At 38.2% G+C, this 17551-nt stretch overlaps 1 protein-coding gene across 1 annotated transcript in view; it reads right to left on the reverse strand.

Moving 5' to 3' along the window:
- Nucleotides 1-1733, reverse strand: part of efna4 (ephrin A4) — a 50073-nt gene extending 48340 nt beyond the window's left edge. Inside the window, exon 1 of the mRNA XM_077211233.1 lies at nt 1102-1733. Within this exon, the coding sequence (XP_077067348.1) occupies nt 1102-1220 (119 nt within the window). The 5' untranslated portion in view covers nt 1221-1733. The remainder of the gene's footprint in view (nt 1-1101) is intronic.
- Between the last annotated feature and the right edge of the window lie 15818 nt (nt 1734-17551).

Below are 17551 nucleotides of genomic sequence, written 5' to 3' on the forward strand. Positions count from 1 at the left end.
GAGACATTATAAAAGAGAAAAGGTCAGAGGAATATCAATGGAAAAAAAAGGGTTATGATCAGGCAAGAGCTTTAAGACGTTAATATTAGAAAAGATGTCCAGCGCAATAAAGGGAGGGGTGTGTTTTTTTGTGTTGATTTAAGGTTTACACAACACCGTTTTCAACTAAAAACGTAAAATATTGTATGCGTTTTGGCCGTTCATTTACACGAAAAAACGCAAACCTTTAAAAACTGGTTTAAAGTGCACGTTTTTGAAAACGGTCTCTGTGTAAACAACAAAAACGCGAATCTCTGAAGACGATGACGTATGCACATGCGTATTACGTTTTCAGTCTAAAGTGTTTCAACGGCCTGGCAGAATACAACATTTTTAGTCATTTTTGCAGATCTGTTTGAATGGGGATCGTTTTGACAATGGTGTCGTCTGTACGCGGAAAACACAAATGAAAAACTTCTCCGTTTTAAGCATATTGTTGTCGTGTAAAGGTACACTCTGATATCAACAGTGTTCAACAATGATTCTCAGAAATCGCTTACTGCGCCTTTAATGCTGCAACATTTACTGAGGCTTTGTAAACTGCCTGAAAAGCATCAGCATTAAACATTATTATTATAAGCCATAATCATCTTCCATGATGGTCATGTGATTTAAAAATGGCAGCGCCCATTTAGTAGCCAACTCGCCCCATGTTTTCTTACTCTTCTCATCTCATGTGATTGTACATAATTTGCATTAACTCATAAAAAAGCTGTTCATTTCTTTCTTTATGTATAAAACTTTAATTAGAAAAAAATTCTGATTGTACCTTTAAGGATTAATACATCAAAGTTTGGCTAGTGGAAACAGTTAGGCATGGGAGGACACGTTACCACATTTAAACCCTTTAATAAGCGCAGGTGTGTTTTAGGCTGCAGACATGAAGCAACACAAATCTGGGAGAGTTTTTGGGCTTAGTCACCTCACATTCACTGGTCTGATCTCTCGAAGAGCATCGCGCGCTGAATTACGCACAGGGAACGCAACCGCAATCCTGCGTAATGAGGTTCATTGGAAACAGTCAACACGATGAGTATGAATTAAAGGTAATTGTGAACTTACCGTGTGTTTGTAGTGTTCCAGTATACAACGTGTCTCTTTGCTGTCGTTGACAAAACATGTATAACCAGCGCCAGAAGTCTCATCATAGCGCAAACTCCAGAGCACCTTGGCACGTTCATGACTGAAATCGTCCAAGCCCTTGTGGGCCGCTTATGAAACGAGTTTAAACTGAGGTGAGATTCAGTTGAGTAAAACCCAGCAGAAGAACTTTACTGGGCTAGAAGAGAAACAGAATTCCCAAGTCGTTAGGAACTCTAAACGCTTTACAAGAGAGACATGTTCCGCTTACTAAATGCAACAACAAGTTGCACGTTATAGTTTATAAAGTCACAAAACATATGTCGACGTGTGCGACAAGGTCATAAAGAAACATCCTTGCGATTCCTCGTGACGTTTAGTATTTCCTTGTGAAGATTTGCTAAGTAGTCATTCCACTTTACGCTGACATAAAAATAACTTATTTTTCTTCAAGTGTAGGCTAAATCCAGTGTTGGTTTATGAGGTCCAAGTTTGACAGCAACTCCAAACTTCTCATGAAAAGAGGATATAATTGTTTGTAGTCGCGGGACGCTCTCAATCACGGCCGTTGATAGTTGACAGTGATTAGGAGTGACTGGAGTGCGTTTCTGGGCAGGGCGGAGGACACGGGTGCGTGAGCGTTGAAACTTTGAGCCAATCAATGATCTAAGGGGCGGGACCAACATTCCATAGGTTTTGAAGGTGTGCTGCACACACAGTGCCCTGACAGCTCCACTTTCGCTGCATATGGGACAAAAGTCTTTCGAGTTTCTTCCTCGTGAACTTTTGGCTTGTGCTGCCATTTTTCTTGAAAATTAAACATTTAATAGGGGTAACATGGGGGAAGATGCCCCCCCCCCCCAAAGGAGTGGGTGATTATGATGTCACTTTTTTAACTTTAGTTATTGTGTAGTGTTGCTGTTTGAGCATAAACAACATTGCAAAGTTACAACGCTCAAAGTTCAAAGCAAAGGGAAATATTTTATTTTAAAGAAATCGCTTTTTAAGGAATTGGTAGGCACTACACGACATTCCTCATGGGGTCTATCTAAGACATGTGGCTATCTTTTTATTTCAAAATAAAACCTAACTTTTATTCCACAAATCTAAAAACATGAATGTGTCCAAATCCCTCATTAACAAATAGACACACAAAATTCATTCAACATAATACAATGATGATCACTAATTTGCAGAGACACAAAATTAGATCAATTAACCTCAAAATTGTTTCGGCTGACTAAATCTCACAAATGTTATTATTTCTGAAATGACAAAATTAAAAATATCATAGCTTTTCATTAAAAGTACTGAAAAATAAGGTGGGGTTATCTTACCCCGGGGGCATCTTACCCCATGCTGTTGTTGTTACAGTAAAACGTTTGAAAAATGATGGTGACGAGATGTCATTCTGCCTAAAATTACCTTTGTATTCTACTGAAAAAGTCATAATAGATTTTAATTGTATATAGGCCTACTGTGTTCCAAATTATACCATAAGTGAATGCAGCAGTGATCCATTCTGGACCTTTAGATTATAAAATATATTATATATGAAATATTTATACTAAGAAATTAATGTTTTTATTCCACAAGGATTCATTCCACAAAATTGGCAGTAAATACTTTTACATTATTAGTTTTCAAGTTCAAATAAATGCTTCTTTTACGCATTCTATTAATTTATGAAAAAATGTAGTTTCCACAGAAATATAAAGCAGCATTACTGTTATCAACATTGATAATAACAGGAAATGTTTCTTGAGTAGCAAATTGGCATATTAGAATGATTTACGATGTAGGAAGTTGTGCTTTCGACATCAGGTGCGTTCAGTCATGTTCATACGTAGGATGAGGGTGTACTTTCTCTTAATTAACTACACAAAAAACAGCAATGTTTTTAAATCTACTTCTTGGGAATGAAGAACAAAGAATGTGCATCAGATGTGTTTTGCTTTTTTGTTTTTAATTATTTTATGGAGCCACTGTAAAACTTTATCGTTGTAATGTAAGAATACTACAATCGTTACATATTATGTTGATATTACAATGCTTTCATATTTTGTGCAGGCAATTAGCTTCGTTGCAAATAGAAAACCATGATAATGTCATTGCAAAATACATTTAAATATAGTAGTATTCCGCCATGTTTCACTGAAACACCCTCGTATTTGGGCAAACAACTCGTAAAGATCCCGAGCTCCCCACTCATATTTATGACATTTTGGTGGCGTTCATGCACGTTCAACTGGCAAATACGATCTTTCCGACATGACTTGAATGCACCATGATTTCTGAAGGATCATGTGACACTCAAGACTGGAGTAATGGCTGCTAAAAATTCAGCTTTGCAATTATAGAAGAAATACATGACTGTTTAAAATATATTACAATAGAAAATAGTTGTATTTGCATGGTTGTGTGAAATATTATCTGCTTTTTCACTCTAATAATCCTGTCTTTGTTAAGATATTGTCGCCAAATAATGGGATGTTTGATTAACCAGAATAACTAGCTCAGTAACAACCCTTAAGCAGATCCATTTAAAACCCACTGAACATAAAGGACATTTGTTTGGCAGAGAAATCTCCACAGTTATTACACACCCTAATTCTCCTCCTCAAACTGGTTATTCATGAAAATGGCTGTTTTCACCATGGGGATTGAATTAAGCATGTTTATCACCATTAGCCATAAGACTTCTAGAAAAATACTTCTGTCTTTTGTCCTGCTCAATGAGTTGTTTCCGCATACTTTCTTTTTATGTGTTTGTTCATTTTATTGTTTCCTTTTTTGCTTTCTTCAGAATCCCAAGCCAGTGAAGTTTCATTCTGACATTATTCCATTCATTAGTAGTGCATGATGATGTATCCTTGAAGTTGTTTTGAAGTACACAACAGCTTCTGACTTTGGCTCTAGTTCAGCTAATCTCTGTGGGAGTCTACATGTTTTGTGTTTGTATGTGTGAATGTGTTGATAGGTAAGGGAGAAGCAGAATTAATTCACCTTGCTGACGACATAGATCCCGGGAGAGTACGTGTTCAGGCAGTAATAACCGTGGCCACCATGTGCGGCAACAGTCGGTGGTCCCTTGTTATTATCTGCGCGTGTTAAATTACTGGCCAAAGATGTGAGTAATGCGAGGCAGGTACGACCAATGGTGCGGCAGGTGGAGAGTATTCACCAATGACGTTGGGAAGTGCGGCGGTGGGTATATTCGGTGGCTAATTCTTCTAAGTCTTCCCCTCGCTATGGCACAACCTATTAATTCCCCTGTCCTCTTCTCATTAATATCACATGATTGTGCGCCGGCGTCTTCCCTTGTGTGATTTGTCCCTCTGGAGGATTCACAGTCCCCCGACAACAAAGCAGAAGTTCCTCGTTCCCTCGCTCTCACGAAACGTGGGATAATTACACAAAAGGTCTCACCCACTGAGGCCCGAATTGGTCTCCTCAGTTATTATCTAATTAATAAAGCAGTGTGATAATGGGCAGCACATACACCAGAGAGAGATATTCACGCCTGGGCCTTCATATCTGACTCTGTGTCGCTTCCTGACCGCAGATTTCTTCTGTCTCGGAATTAACAGGATATATTCAGGTCTTTGTGGCGGTGTAGTGCAGCTTAGAGCCCTTGTGGAGGTCATATCTGCAGCACAGCAGAGCTTTGATTTATATAAATGAAGATCTGGGTGCCAGTTGTCCATGTGGGCCAGGTCTGGGCTATTGTGTGGGAGTCTCAGCAGTGCTGTGGTAATTAAGAATTGGGGCTAAACGGGGAACAGTCACCTTGTGCTCCTCCAGGAGCCGCTCTAAAGTGTGTTTCCTGCTCCTGCAATCAGGTGTTGTTCCAAAACTTCCATCCCCACCTGACCCTGCTCCTGTTTTATCAAGCTGAACAAGAGCGCAGCCATCATACACTGTGAAATTATCAGACCCAGCCCGTGTGCTTGTTTTAGGCTAGAATTTTTTACATTGTTTATGCAAGTACGCAATAGTTAATGACACTCTTGCAGTGGTCTTGCCGGTAACAAACGTCTGTACTAATGGGCAGGGGTGTAGCACTAAATCTTGGGCCCTATGTAAAGACAGAGTGTGGGGGCCCCTTTGCCATCATCCCGTGATCCACGCTATTTATCACTCTTTCTTTTTCTTTTAATAAGAGTGTACAACAACTATACTGTACATATAATACTCACTGATAGAAAACATACTGTTTATTATGTATACAGTATAACACTCATATACGTATATGAATTGTGCTATACTTAAATAGAGCACTGCAGAATCCCTTTATAAAAATGACAGTTTAATAATATTTAATTAGATTATGCTTTGTATTCCCAAAACATCTATCTAACTATTTAACAGTGTAGGTACCTCTACAAGCATGATGAACACAGGATTGATGCTAAGCCATAAATAACATGTCTGATATTTACACACTCTAAAAAAGCTGGGTTGTTTGGTCAAATACGGACAAACCCAACTGTTGGGTTTTTTTTAATTAATTTATAAACCCAGCAGTTGGGTTTGTCCAGTTTGTCATGTACAAATTATGATTCACAAATATTTATGTACTAAATTGTATTCTAAATATATGAAAGAAAATGTAGGAACAACTAAAACCACACATTCACAAAAATCATTTACTCTGGGTGGCCTTATAGTTGTGTTAAGATGAAACTTTACATAGATATTTTGACTAAAACATTTCATCATATAAGAAAATAGCTCAAACTGTATACAGTTCTCTGTATTCAAACGTAGATAGGTGAATGTACAGCTGGCTAATGAGATGTCTGTATAAAGTGAGTGTGTGTCTTCAGAGAGTGGCATATGTTTGCTGCTGAGAGCAGGGCCGCAGCAATGGTATCTGGGCCCCGGTGCAGGTTTGCTGTGGGACCCTCTCGGTTGAAATCCCCCCCGAGTATCATCACCACTATTCTCCCCTGTAGCGACAGCCCCGGCTGAGATAGTGACAAAAGCCTGCAAAGGAAAGTTTGTGTGGAACGCTCACATATAGAGATTTGGGCGTGTTTTATGCAAATGATTAACATTGGGCATGAGGCCGCTCTTTTAGAACAATCTAAAATCATTAACATCAGAGGTTAAGAGCAAATTCATGTATGTATGCACATGTTGTGAATTGTGCTGACATTTTTTGTGAGACGTTCTCGAGTGTAATTATGAGACCCACTGACTTTAAGCTATTTAATAAACTCTAATAAACTGTAATCTAATAAACTGTAACTCTGCTATGACACAGTAGTTAATCTGACAGACAAAACTGACCATAAGTAGTCAGACACATAACCTTGCTATAGCGCCCCTTGAGGCAATGCTGAAAATGCAACACATAAAAGAAACATTTGTAACACAATAAACGCACAAAGTCTAGCTTGTTTAGATAAGTATCTGCATTCAGATACTTCAGTAGTATGCTTGCGGTCTTATTTGCGCTGTTGTATCGTAACGCCAGAATGTGTTTGTTTCTTTGTTAAAATTATTGATTCGTTAATTGTTATCTTTGTATTTCGCTCACCAAGTGTTGTCTGTTTGTGGTGTATAAAGAGGTGTCATTCATGATTTTGTCTGTTCATGTGATTGTATTTATGTGATGTCTAATTTTAAACTAGGTCTTCAACCAGGGTTCTCTGATGGAACTTTGGAGAAGATATATGTTTTGAAAGTACACTATTCTGGGGTCATATTGACTTTTAAAACATAAAATAGCAAGTTTCTTAGCAAGGAACATTGTTTTATTTATTTGTTTTTCCCTTTAGCTTTAGCAATGCTCTTCGGCTTGGTTAAATCTGACGGTTTGGGATATACCCGTGGTTTCCTGTGATCAGCATTTCAGAGCGGATATAAATAGCGTCAACTAAGAAAGTCCTACGATACATATGAAAGATGTCATCTGTGCAAGTAAGTCAGGCCTTCTTTTCTTTCTTTTTTTCAAAACACACATGCACGAATGACAGAAGATGTATGTAAATCTTTTGTGTAGGCTTTCTGTAGTCTGGCAATAACATTTTGAGCACGTTTAATTAAAAAAAAAAATTTTTTAAGTCTCTTATGCTCACCAAGGGGCAAGGCTGCAAAGCAGTAATACTGGGAAATATTATTACAATGTTTTCTTTTTAACTATATTTTGAAATGTAATTTATTCTTGTGAATTTCCAGTATCATTACTTCAGTCTTCAGTGTCACACGATCCTTCAAAAATGATTCTAATATGGTGATTTGGTACTCCAGAAATATATCGTTATCAATGTTGAAAACATTTGTGCTGCTTAAAATCTTACTCGCCAAAAACAAATGAACAGCATAATTAGGTCTAAGTTTCATGGAAATCAAGTTGAGTTTTGACAAGGTCCCAGAGTTACTTTCTTTAGATGGATTATTGTTATAATTATGGCTGTTTTTTTGAATCAAACATTTACTTGAAGTAAGTTGAAGAATTTGATGCAAACTTTTCCCTTCCTTTTTGAAGTTTTATGAACAGCTCTTTTTATATAGGGTTAGTAAGTGTTCTTAGAAATGACAGCAGTGGGTCTTTCTCTCCATAAATCCCTCAACCCTATCAGTGTCACTTATGTCCTCCTTGCCTCCCTCATTTCTCTCTTGTTTCTCTCTCTCCGTCCCTGTTGTACTCCAGCTGTCAGGGGAGAGTTAATCCTGTTATCTGTACAGGCGCAGACTGACAGTCTCACACACATACACAAACACACATTTTCCCAATCCGCCGTACTGTAATCAACCAGGCTGTACACACCACTCTCCCCTCTATAATTAACTTTCCTCTCAACCGGCGTGTAACACACACACAGACTCACAGAAGCACTGCTCAATTAATTAGGCTGCCCACATGCAAACTCGAAGGGAGTGAGAGAGGGAGAACGGTTCCCTTTTGCTTTTCACTCAAAACTGCCCCGCTGCATAATAAATTCAATGAAGAAAGTGTGATAGCAAGAACATTTGAGACCCGGGGTTGATGCATTTATGGCTGGCTTTATTTTTGGCCTAACATGGTGCATATTGTTGGCTCTTAACAGCTAAAGACAATGCATCCATTCAGGTTCAGTTTATGTGTGTAGGTGAGAACGCATGAGCTTTTGTTCATGTAAATGAAAGGGAAAGCGCCAAACGAGTTAAAAAACTAGCCAAAAAACCTGCCCTGCCCTGCCAAAACAAAACACACAAGCACACACAAGCAGGAAGACACGTCACTCGCAGGCATTCAGGTTGAGCTGTAGCCTTTATGTTTTTCACACAGTTACTCTTTCTCAAGCTCTCTCTCTCTCTTTCTCTCTGAGGGGTAATTACAGTGGTGGGCTCAAGCCGAGTCGGTAAACGCTTCTCTTTTCCTCTTACGCTCCCACCAAGCAAATTATGCACTGGTTTCTATAGAGACCTGTTTACAAAATGTTCTTTTTGCCTTTTTCTTTCCTCCCCCCTCTGCCCTCTCTCGCTCCATTTTTTCCCTTCAATTTTCTGCCGCTCCCTCAAACTCAGTGTGTCTCCTTATGTACTGACTGATGCCTTCATCCGCCTGTCCTCTTTATTTCTTTCTTAGTCTCTTGCCTGCTGTCTCTATGCCCGACTGCACACATAACACACACTTGCACACAAGAACGTGAATTATATGAAAATAAGATTGCGTATGAAATTGAACAGCTGTCTGTGTAAGACATAAATGATGAATGTCTTTTTTAATAAAGGTGTAAAAGAAACATATTTCTCTTCATATGCTATTCTGATGTTGTGCAATTTCAAAATCGGTACAGAGCCATTGTGGTATAAATATTACAATTATTTATTTAGTTGACATGAATCTTCAAGCAGTAACTGCTCTGACATGCTATATTTCATCTAAAATGATTTGAAACCTATTTTAAATTACTAAAAAAAAAATGTGAAAATTATTTAACGCTAAATGTTTTATTTTCCAATATTGGTAGCATTAAAAACATTATTTACATAATTTGATGCGTCAAACTGGCTTGTGGGACCTATATTAGTTCAGAATCTTAAATGTTTATTTTATATTTTACATAGCAATGTTTTTCTGTTTACTAAATCAAAACACTTTATTTAAATGTAAATTATAATTTACCTAAGTCATAATTGTTAAGTCTATAGACAGTTACATATAACCCATTGTGGTTTTAGACTGTATTAATACATTTTAAACTAAAATCTTGATAAAAAAAAAAGAAGTTTGAATCAAAGATGCAGTGTATTCCTGGAATCTATGTTAGTTGTGTGTTTTCCCTGGGAATCGAAACCATTATCATGTTACTTGCACATCTTATCTTGTCCTTGCTTAATTCTTTCTTTCTCTGTTTGTTTCCTGGTTACATTTGTCTTTCCCACACATTGGCAACCTAGTGGTACCCAGTGTATTCAGAGGATGTTTCTTGCCTTTTTTCCCCCTTGTTAAATTCCTTCTCATCGTTCCACTTTGCTGCCTTGGTGATCTACTCCTATTCTATCTCATCTCTCTCTCTCTCTTGCTCTCTCTTTGGGCATTTACTTTTCAGGCAGGGATTGACTTCTGGCAAAGCTGTTCAAATATGACAGCGCTTGGACAATAAAAATGCACCATCATGGCAGCTTGAGAGTACAGTACACAACCTGAGAGAGAATGTTTGTGATTCACACGAGTATACCACAGCATCTGAAGCAACGGTTCTAAACTGGTTTTGCTACAGGACTTGGATTTTACATTGGACAACAACAGGTTACCCAACACAGCAGCAAAGTTGTTTATCATACAAAAGCCGTAACACAATATGTAAAATTATAAGCATGGCATGTCACGAGATATAGCCTATACAGTATAAGTGCAATTTGGAAGCCTGACGGCCCAGTTCACAAAGAAAGCCTTTTAATTGTTTTAAAACATGTGGTAATTAGAAGTCTTTAACGTATACATCTCACGCATGACACCCTTGATTTAAAGACACTGTGTAAAGTTAAATTCTTAGAAACACGTCTCGAGAGCCAGAGTTGTTTTCTGCTGTGTTGTCTTGAATTTTTTCGAGATTCCGCTTCGTTTTTAATTGTTTTTCATTTGACCGTTGCACCACGCTTCGATGCTTTCTCGGCTCCGCTGCCTTTAAACATAAGAACACATACTGCACATGCGATTTACAAAACGCTAGACTGAAGAATGTAAACAAACGCAAGGCCTCGACCCACGACACAGCGCCATAAAACATGCTATGACGTAATTACCATAATTTCGAGATGACAACACATGACTAGTGTTGCCAAGTTCGCGGTTTTCCTGTGGAAAAGGCAAAACTTGCCACGGTTTTATTTTATTTTATTTTTTTCCCCGTGGTTTAGAGGTTTGACATATTGTGGTCTTTTAGCTCATTAATGAAAACGGACTGTTGAAGTTAAAATTGTGTATTTAGCATAACGGTGACCGTAAAATATGTATCTTAGGTGTGGAAGTGGCATACTATGTTTTGGAAGCTTGTTTTCTCCGAATAAAACATTTTAAAAGATAATTGCGACTTTTTACCTCACAATTCTGACTTTTTTTTATAAAACTGGCAATTGCAAGTAATAATGTCCAATTCTGCTGACTTTTTTTTCTAAGAATCTCACAATTCTGACATTATAACATGCAATTGCGACTTTATATCATTTCTATCATTATATCAATTCTGACTTTATGCTTCATGCTATGACTTCGGAATTGCAAGAAATAAAGTGCAAACAACCCTGCATTTAATGTTCGACAAGCTGTTCAAGTTGTGGGACTGGAAATTATGCGTTTCTATGTTGAAACTATCAATGCCTAAATTAATATGGAGAAGTCAGGTGGTACAAGTAGGAGCTCTCAAAAAATTCCCATCTTACAAGCTGCAACGTGGACACTTTTTACAAGTTGAAATCTCGTAATTAAGGTAATTAGAACATGGCGTAAACGCACCTTTCAAAACGTGGATACATGCGCGGGACAATGAGAAGGCAAGGCAGCCGGTAATGTACATCTAGTGTGTGTTTACATAGAAAACAATTTACTAATAGCCAGTTAAACGCTAAAACGCATTGTATGTGAACCTGTGTGAACGCATGTAAATACGCTGGGCCATATTCAGCATGACCATGATTTGGTTGGATAAACTGCCTTGACACCAACAAAAAACTATGGCTGCGTATTTTACCAAATGTTGACAAGCCTATTTACTTTGCAGTCAAATATGATTATATACTTGGTTATATTTATAAAGTTGCGTTTTGATTTCCCTGCATTCCTTAATTCCCAGAACAGGTCCACCACCCACCAGTTGAGAACCAGTTGTTAGCATCGAGACTCTGTGTATATATGGAGGCCTGGCATAATGTTTATTACCCAGGAGTCTCTGATTCCTACAGAGTAACTACTCAATGTCTTTCTCAGCCCTATCCTGTTCATGCAGTGCTGGGAAGCATTGTCAGCACATAGTCCAGTGTAGTGTTCAGGCAATTAATTTAGACTCTCTTTTCATCTTGCTGTGTCTTCCCTGAAAATGAGTGGTCCGCGGGGGGTTTAGAGCTTTATCAGGGCCAGGGTTTTAAGGGTGGACATATATTAGACTGCATAACGACTAGAATTTTTGGTCTTTTGAGATTTGAAAAAGGCACACGTTTATAGAAGACATAATTTTGGATGGTTAAATTGCGATAGACATCTTTTGTAGGTGTGGCTGTATGTATTAAAGTGGGTTTAGGGAGCATGGGCGGCTCGTGCTGATGGGAAGTAAAAGTTAATTGTTCCCCAAAGGCACATGCAGAGTTGGAGGATGGGATCAAATTCTTCAACTTTGCATCAAAGTTGAAGAATTTGATGCAAACTTTTCCCTTCCTTTTTGAAGTTTTATGAACAGCTCTTTTTATATAGGGTTAGTAAGTGTTCTTAGAAATGACAGCAGTGGGTCTTTCTCTCCATAAATCCCTCAACCCTATCAGTGTCACTTATGTCCTCCTTGCCTCCCTCATTTCTCTCTTGTTTCTCTCTCTCCGTCCCTGTTGTACTCCAGCTGTCAGGGGAGAGTTAATCCTGTTATCTGTACAGGCGCAGACTGACAGTCTCACACACATACACAAACACACATTTTCCCAATCCGCCGTACTGTAATCAACCAGGCTGTACACACCACTCTCCCCTCTATAATTAACTTTCCTCTCAACCGGCGTGTAACACACACACAGACTCACAGAAGCACTGCTCAATTAATTAGGCTGCCCACATGCAAACTCGAAGGGAGTGAGAGAGGGAGAACGGTTCCCTTTTGCTTTTCACTCAAAACTGCCCCGCTGCATAATAAATTCAATGAAGAAAGTGTGATAGCAAGAACATTTGAGACCCGGGGTTGATGCATTTATGGCTGGCTTTATTTTTGGCCTAACATGGTGCATATTGTTGGCTCTTAACAGCTAAAGACAATGCATCCATTCAGGTTCAGTTTATGTGTGTAGGTGAGAACGCATGAGCTTTTGTTCATGTAAATGAAAGGGAAAGCGCCAAACGAGTTAAAAAACTAGCCAAAAAACCTGCCCTGCCCTGCCAAAACAAAACACACAAGCACACACAAGCAGGAAGACACGTCACTCGCAGGCATTCAGGTTGAGCTGTAGCCTTTATGTTTTTCACACAGTTACTCTTTCTCAAGCTCTCTCTCTCTCTTTCTCTCTGAGGGGTAATTACAGTGGTGGGCTCAAGCCGAGTCGGTAAACGCTTCTCTTTTCCTCTTACGCTCCCACCAAGCAAATTATGCACTGGTTTCTATAGAGACCTGTTTACAAAATGTTCTTTTTGCCTTTTTCTTTCCTCCCCCCTCTGCCCTCTCTCGCTCCATTTTTTCCCTTCAATTTTCTGCCGCTCCCTCAAACTCAGTGTGTCTCCTTATGTACTGACTGATGCCTTCATCCGCCTGTCCTCTTTATTTCTTTCTTAGTCTCTTGCCTGCTGTCTCTATGCCCGACTGCACACATAACACACACTTGCACACAAGAACGTGAATTATATGAAAATAAGATTGCGTATGAAATTGAACAGCTGTCTGTGTAAGACATAAATGATGAATGTCTTTTTTAATAAAGGTGTAAAAGAAACATATTTCTCTTCATATGCTATTCTGATGTTGTGCAATTTCAAAATCGGTACAGAGCCATTGTGGTATAAATATTACAATTATTTATTTAGTTGACATGAATCTTCAAGCAGTAACTGCTCTGACATGCTATATTTCATCTAAAATGATTTGAAACCTATTTTAAATTACTAAAAAAAAAATGTGAAAATTATTTAACGCTAAATGTTTTATTTTCCAATATTGGTAGCATTAAAAACATTATTTACATAATTTGATGCGTCAAACTGGCTTGTGGGACCTATATTAGTTCAGAATCTTAAATGTTTATTTTATATTTTACATAGCAATGTTTTTCTGTTTACTAAATCAAAACACTTTATTTAAATGTAAATTATAATTTACCTAAGTCATAATTGTTAAGTCTATAGACAGTTACATATAACCCATTGTGGTTTTAGACTGTATTAATACATTTTAAACTAAAATCTTGATAAAAAAAAAAGAAGTTTGAATCAAAGATGCAGTGTATTCCTGGAATCTATGTTAGTTGTGTGTTTTCCCTGGGAATCGAAACCATTATCATGTTACTTGCACATCTTATCTTGTCCTTGCTTAATTCTTTCTTTCTCTGTTTGTTTCCTGGTTACATTTGTCTTTCCCACACATTGGCAACCTAGTGGTACCCAGTGTATTCAGAGGATGTTTCTTGCCTTTTTTCCCCCTTGTTAAATTCCTTCTCATCGTTCCACTTTGCTGCCTTGGTGATCTACTCCTATTCTATCTCATCTCTCTCTCTCTCTTGCTCTCTCTTTGGGCATTTACTTTTCAGGCAGGGATTGACTTCTGGCAAAGCTGTTCAAATATGACAGCGCTTGGACAATAAAAATGCACCATCATGGCAGCTTGAGAGTACAGTACACAACCTGAGAGAGAATGTTTGTGATTCACACGAGTATACCACAGCATCTGAAGCAACGGTTCTAAACTGGTTTTGCTACAGGACTTGGATTTTACATTGGACAACAACAGGTTACCCAACACAGCAGCAAAGTTGTTTATCATACAAAAGCCGTAACACAATATGTAAAATTATAAGCATGGCATGTCACGAGATATAGCCTATACAGTATAAGTGCAATTTGGAAGCCTGACGGCCCAGTTCACAAAGAAAGCCTTTTAATTGTTTTAAAACATGTGGTAATTAGAAGTCTTTAACGTATACATCTCACGCATGACACCCTTGATTTAAAGACACTGTGTAAAGTTAAATTCTTAGAAACACGTCTCGAGAGCCAGAGTTGTTTTCTGCTGTGTTGTCTTGAATTTTTTCGAGATTCCGCTTCGTTTTTAATTGTTTTTCATTTGACCGTTGCACCACGCTTCGATGCTTTCTCGGCTCCGCTGCCTTTAAACATAAGAACACATACTGCACATGCGATTTACAAAACGCTAGACTGAAGAATGTAAACAAACGCAAGGCCTCGACCCACGACACAGCGCCATAAAACATGCTATGACGTAATTACCATAATTTCGAGATGACAACACATGACTAGTGTTGCCAAGTTCGCGGTTTTCCTGTGGAAAAGGCAAAACTTGCCACGGTTTTATTTTATTTTATTTTTTTCCCCGTGGTTTAGAGGTTTGACATATTGTGGTCTTTTAGCTCATTAATGAAAACGGACTGTTGAAGTTAAAATTGTGTATTTAGCATAACGGTGACCGTAAAATATGTATCTTAGGTGTGGAAGTGGCATACTATGTTTTGGAAGCTTGTTTTCTCCGAATAAAACATTTTAAAAGATAATTGCGACTTTTTACCTCACAATTCTGACTTTTTTTTATAAAACTGGCAATTGCAAGTAATAATGTCCAATTCTGCTGACTTTTTTTTCTAAGAATCTCACAATTCTGACATTATAACATGCAATTGCGACTTTATATCATTTCTATCATTATATCAATTCTGACTTTATGCTTCATGCTATGACTTCGGAATTGCAAGAAATAAAGTGCAAACAACCCTGCATTTAATGTTCGACAAGCTGTTCAAGTTGTGGGACTGGAAATTATGCGTTTCTATGTTGAAACTATCAATGCCTAAATTAATATGGAGAAGTCAGGTGGTACAAGTAGGAGCTCTCAAAAAATTCCCATCTTACAAGCTGCAACGTGGACACTTTTTACAAGTTGAAATCTCGTAATTAAGGTAATTAGAACATGGCGTAAACGCACCTTTCAAAACGTGGATACATGCGCGGGACAATGAGAAGGCAAGGCAGCCGGTAATGTACATCTAGTGTGTGTTTACATAGAAAACAATTTACTAATAGCCAGTTAAACGCTAAAACGCATTGTATGTGAACCTGTGTGAACGCATGTAAATACGCTGGGCCATATTCAGCATGACCATGATTTGGTTGGATAAACTGCCTTGACACCAACAAAAAACTATGGCTGCGTATTTTACCAAATGTTGACAAGCCTATTTACTTTGCAGTCAAATATGATTATATACTTGGTTATATTTATAAAGTTGCGTTTTGATTTCCCTGCATTCCTTAATTCCCAGAACAGGTCCACCACCCACCAGTTGAGAACCAGTTGTTAGCATCGAGACTCTGTGTATATATGGAGGCCTGGCATAATGTTTATTACCCAGGAGTCTCTGATTCCTACAGAGTAACTACTCAATGTCTTTCTCAGCCCTATCCTGTTCATGCAGTGCTGGGAAGCATTGTCAGCACATAGTCCAGTGTAGTGTTCAGGCAATTAATTTAGACTCTCTTTTCATCTTGCTGTGTCTTCCCTGAAAATGAGTGGTCCGCGGGGGGTTTAGAGCTTTATCAGGGCCAGGGTTTTAAGGGTGGACATATATTAGACTGCATAACGACTAGAATTTTTGGTCTTTTGAGATTTGAAAAAGGCACACGTTTATAGAAGACATAATTTTGGATGGTTAAATTGCGATAGACATCTTTTGTAGGTGTGGCTGTATGTATTAAAGTGGGTTTAGGGAGCATGGGCGGCTCGTGCTGATGGGAAGTAAAAGTTAATTGTTCCCCAAAGGCACATGCAGAGTTGGAGGATGGGATAGGCTGGAGATGATGGTGCAGATTTCTTCCTCCTTCATTACGTTCCCTTCACCCCAGTCTCCTCTGCTGATTCCTGTTCCTGTGTTTGTGAAATAAATAATAAATATGTTTAATTAAAACTCTAATACGCTGTGTTTCTGTTAATCCCAATTTATGTATTGTAATTAAGTCTGTCTCCTCAAGCTTTGTTAATTGCTCACGCATATGTAAATGTGTGTTTGATTGTGTCTGTATTTGCGTGTGTGTCTGTAAAAACCATTTGCATTTTGGTTGACAGAGGTGTGTGGGCAGAGAGAATATTATTATGCTGTCATAAAGGCAGTTAATTGGTATAATGGGATGATACATAAGAATACGACTCAACTTATTTGTTTACATGTCATGATGTAGATAATATATAGCCTACATCCATCAACTCAAACAGATTAAAATAAAGGCAGGAGTTTGAGTATGTACTCTGTCTGTCTGTGCATTCGTTCGTCCATCTATTCACCCAGGCTGTTTTTCTTTCTATTTGTCTGTCTGGTCTCTCTCTCTCTCTCTCTCTCTCTCTCTCTCTTTCTCCGTTGCTCATTAGAGACAGAGGAAAAGTGATATCATTCTAATGATTACCCTTTTCTCTTCTCCCCCACTCTCTCGCTCTTTTCAGTAAATGAGTGAAAGTGATATCTCTCTCTAATGATCAGTGTGAATAATCGGCCTCTATATAAAGTCTTCCTTTAGTGTTGGAAATCACTCTAGCTTTTATCCCACTCTATCCTTTCATTATTTCCTCTTTTTATCCATTAGCCCTTTATGAGGATGGTTCTCCTTTCATAGGCCTTAATGCTGTTTATCAGCGATTGAGGGTTTAGAGGAATTATTAAATACAAACATGCAAGATCACATGCACCCACATTTTTGCAGGTGTACTGTGCCGTGAAAACACTTTAACCCATCAAATTTCACAAAGTGAAAATGCTGCTGTTACTTTAAGGTACTGATTATAATTGCCTTAACTTTTTTGGTTTCTGTAATTTAGTCTGGTTGATTGCCATATTGTTATATTCAGGTTGATTGTTTTGTCATATTGATGGTCAAAGGTCACTTTTCCGCCGGAACTATGCTTGCGTACGGCCGTTACCGGAAGCCAGTGATTATAGTTTATAAAGTTATAAATTTGGATATTTTTCTTACAAAACACATCGCTTCGCTTCAGAAGGCCTTTATTAACCCTCTGGATCTGTATGGATTTCTTTT

Source organism: Siphateles boraxobius, unplaced genomic scaffold, assembly GCF_051911475.1.
Source record: "Siphateles boraxobius isolate OS27281-9 unplaced genomic scaffold, OSU_SipBor_1 12, whole genome shotgun sequence".
NCBI lineage: Eukaryota > Metazoa > Chordata > Actinopteri > Cypriniformes > Leuciscidae > Siphateles > Siphateles boraxobius.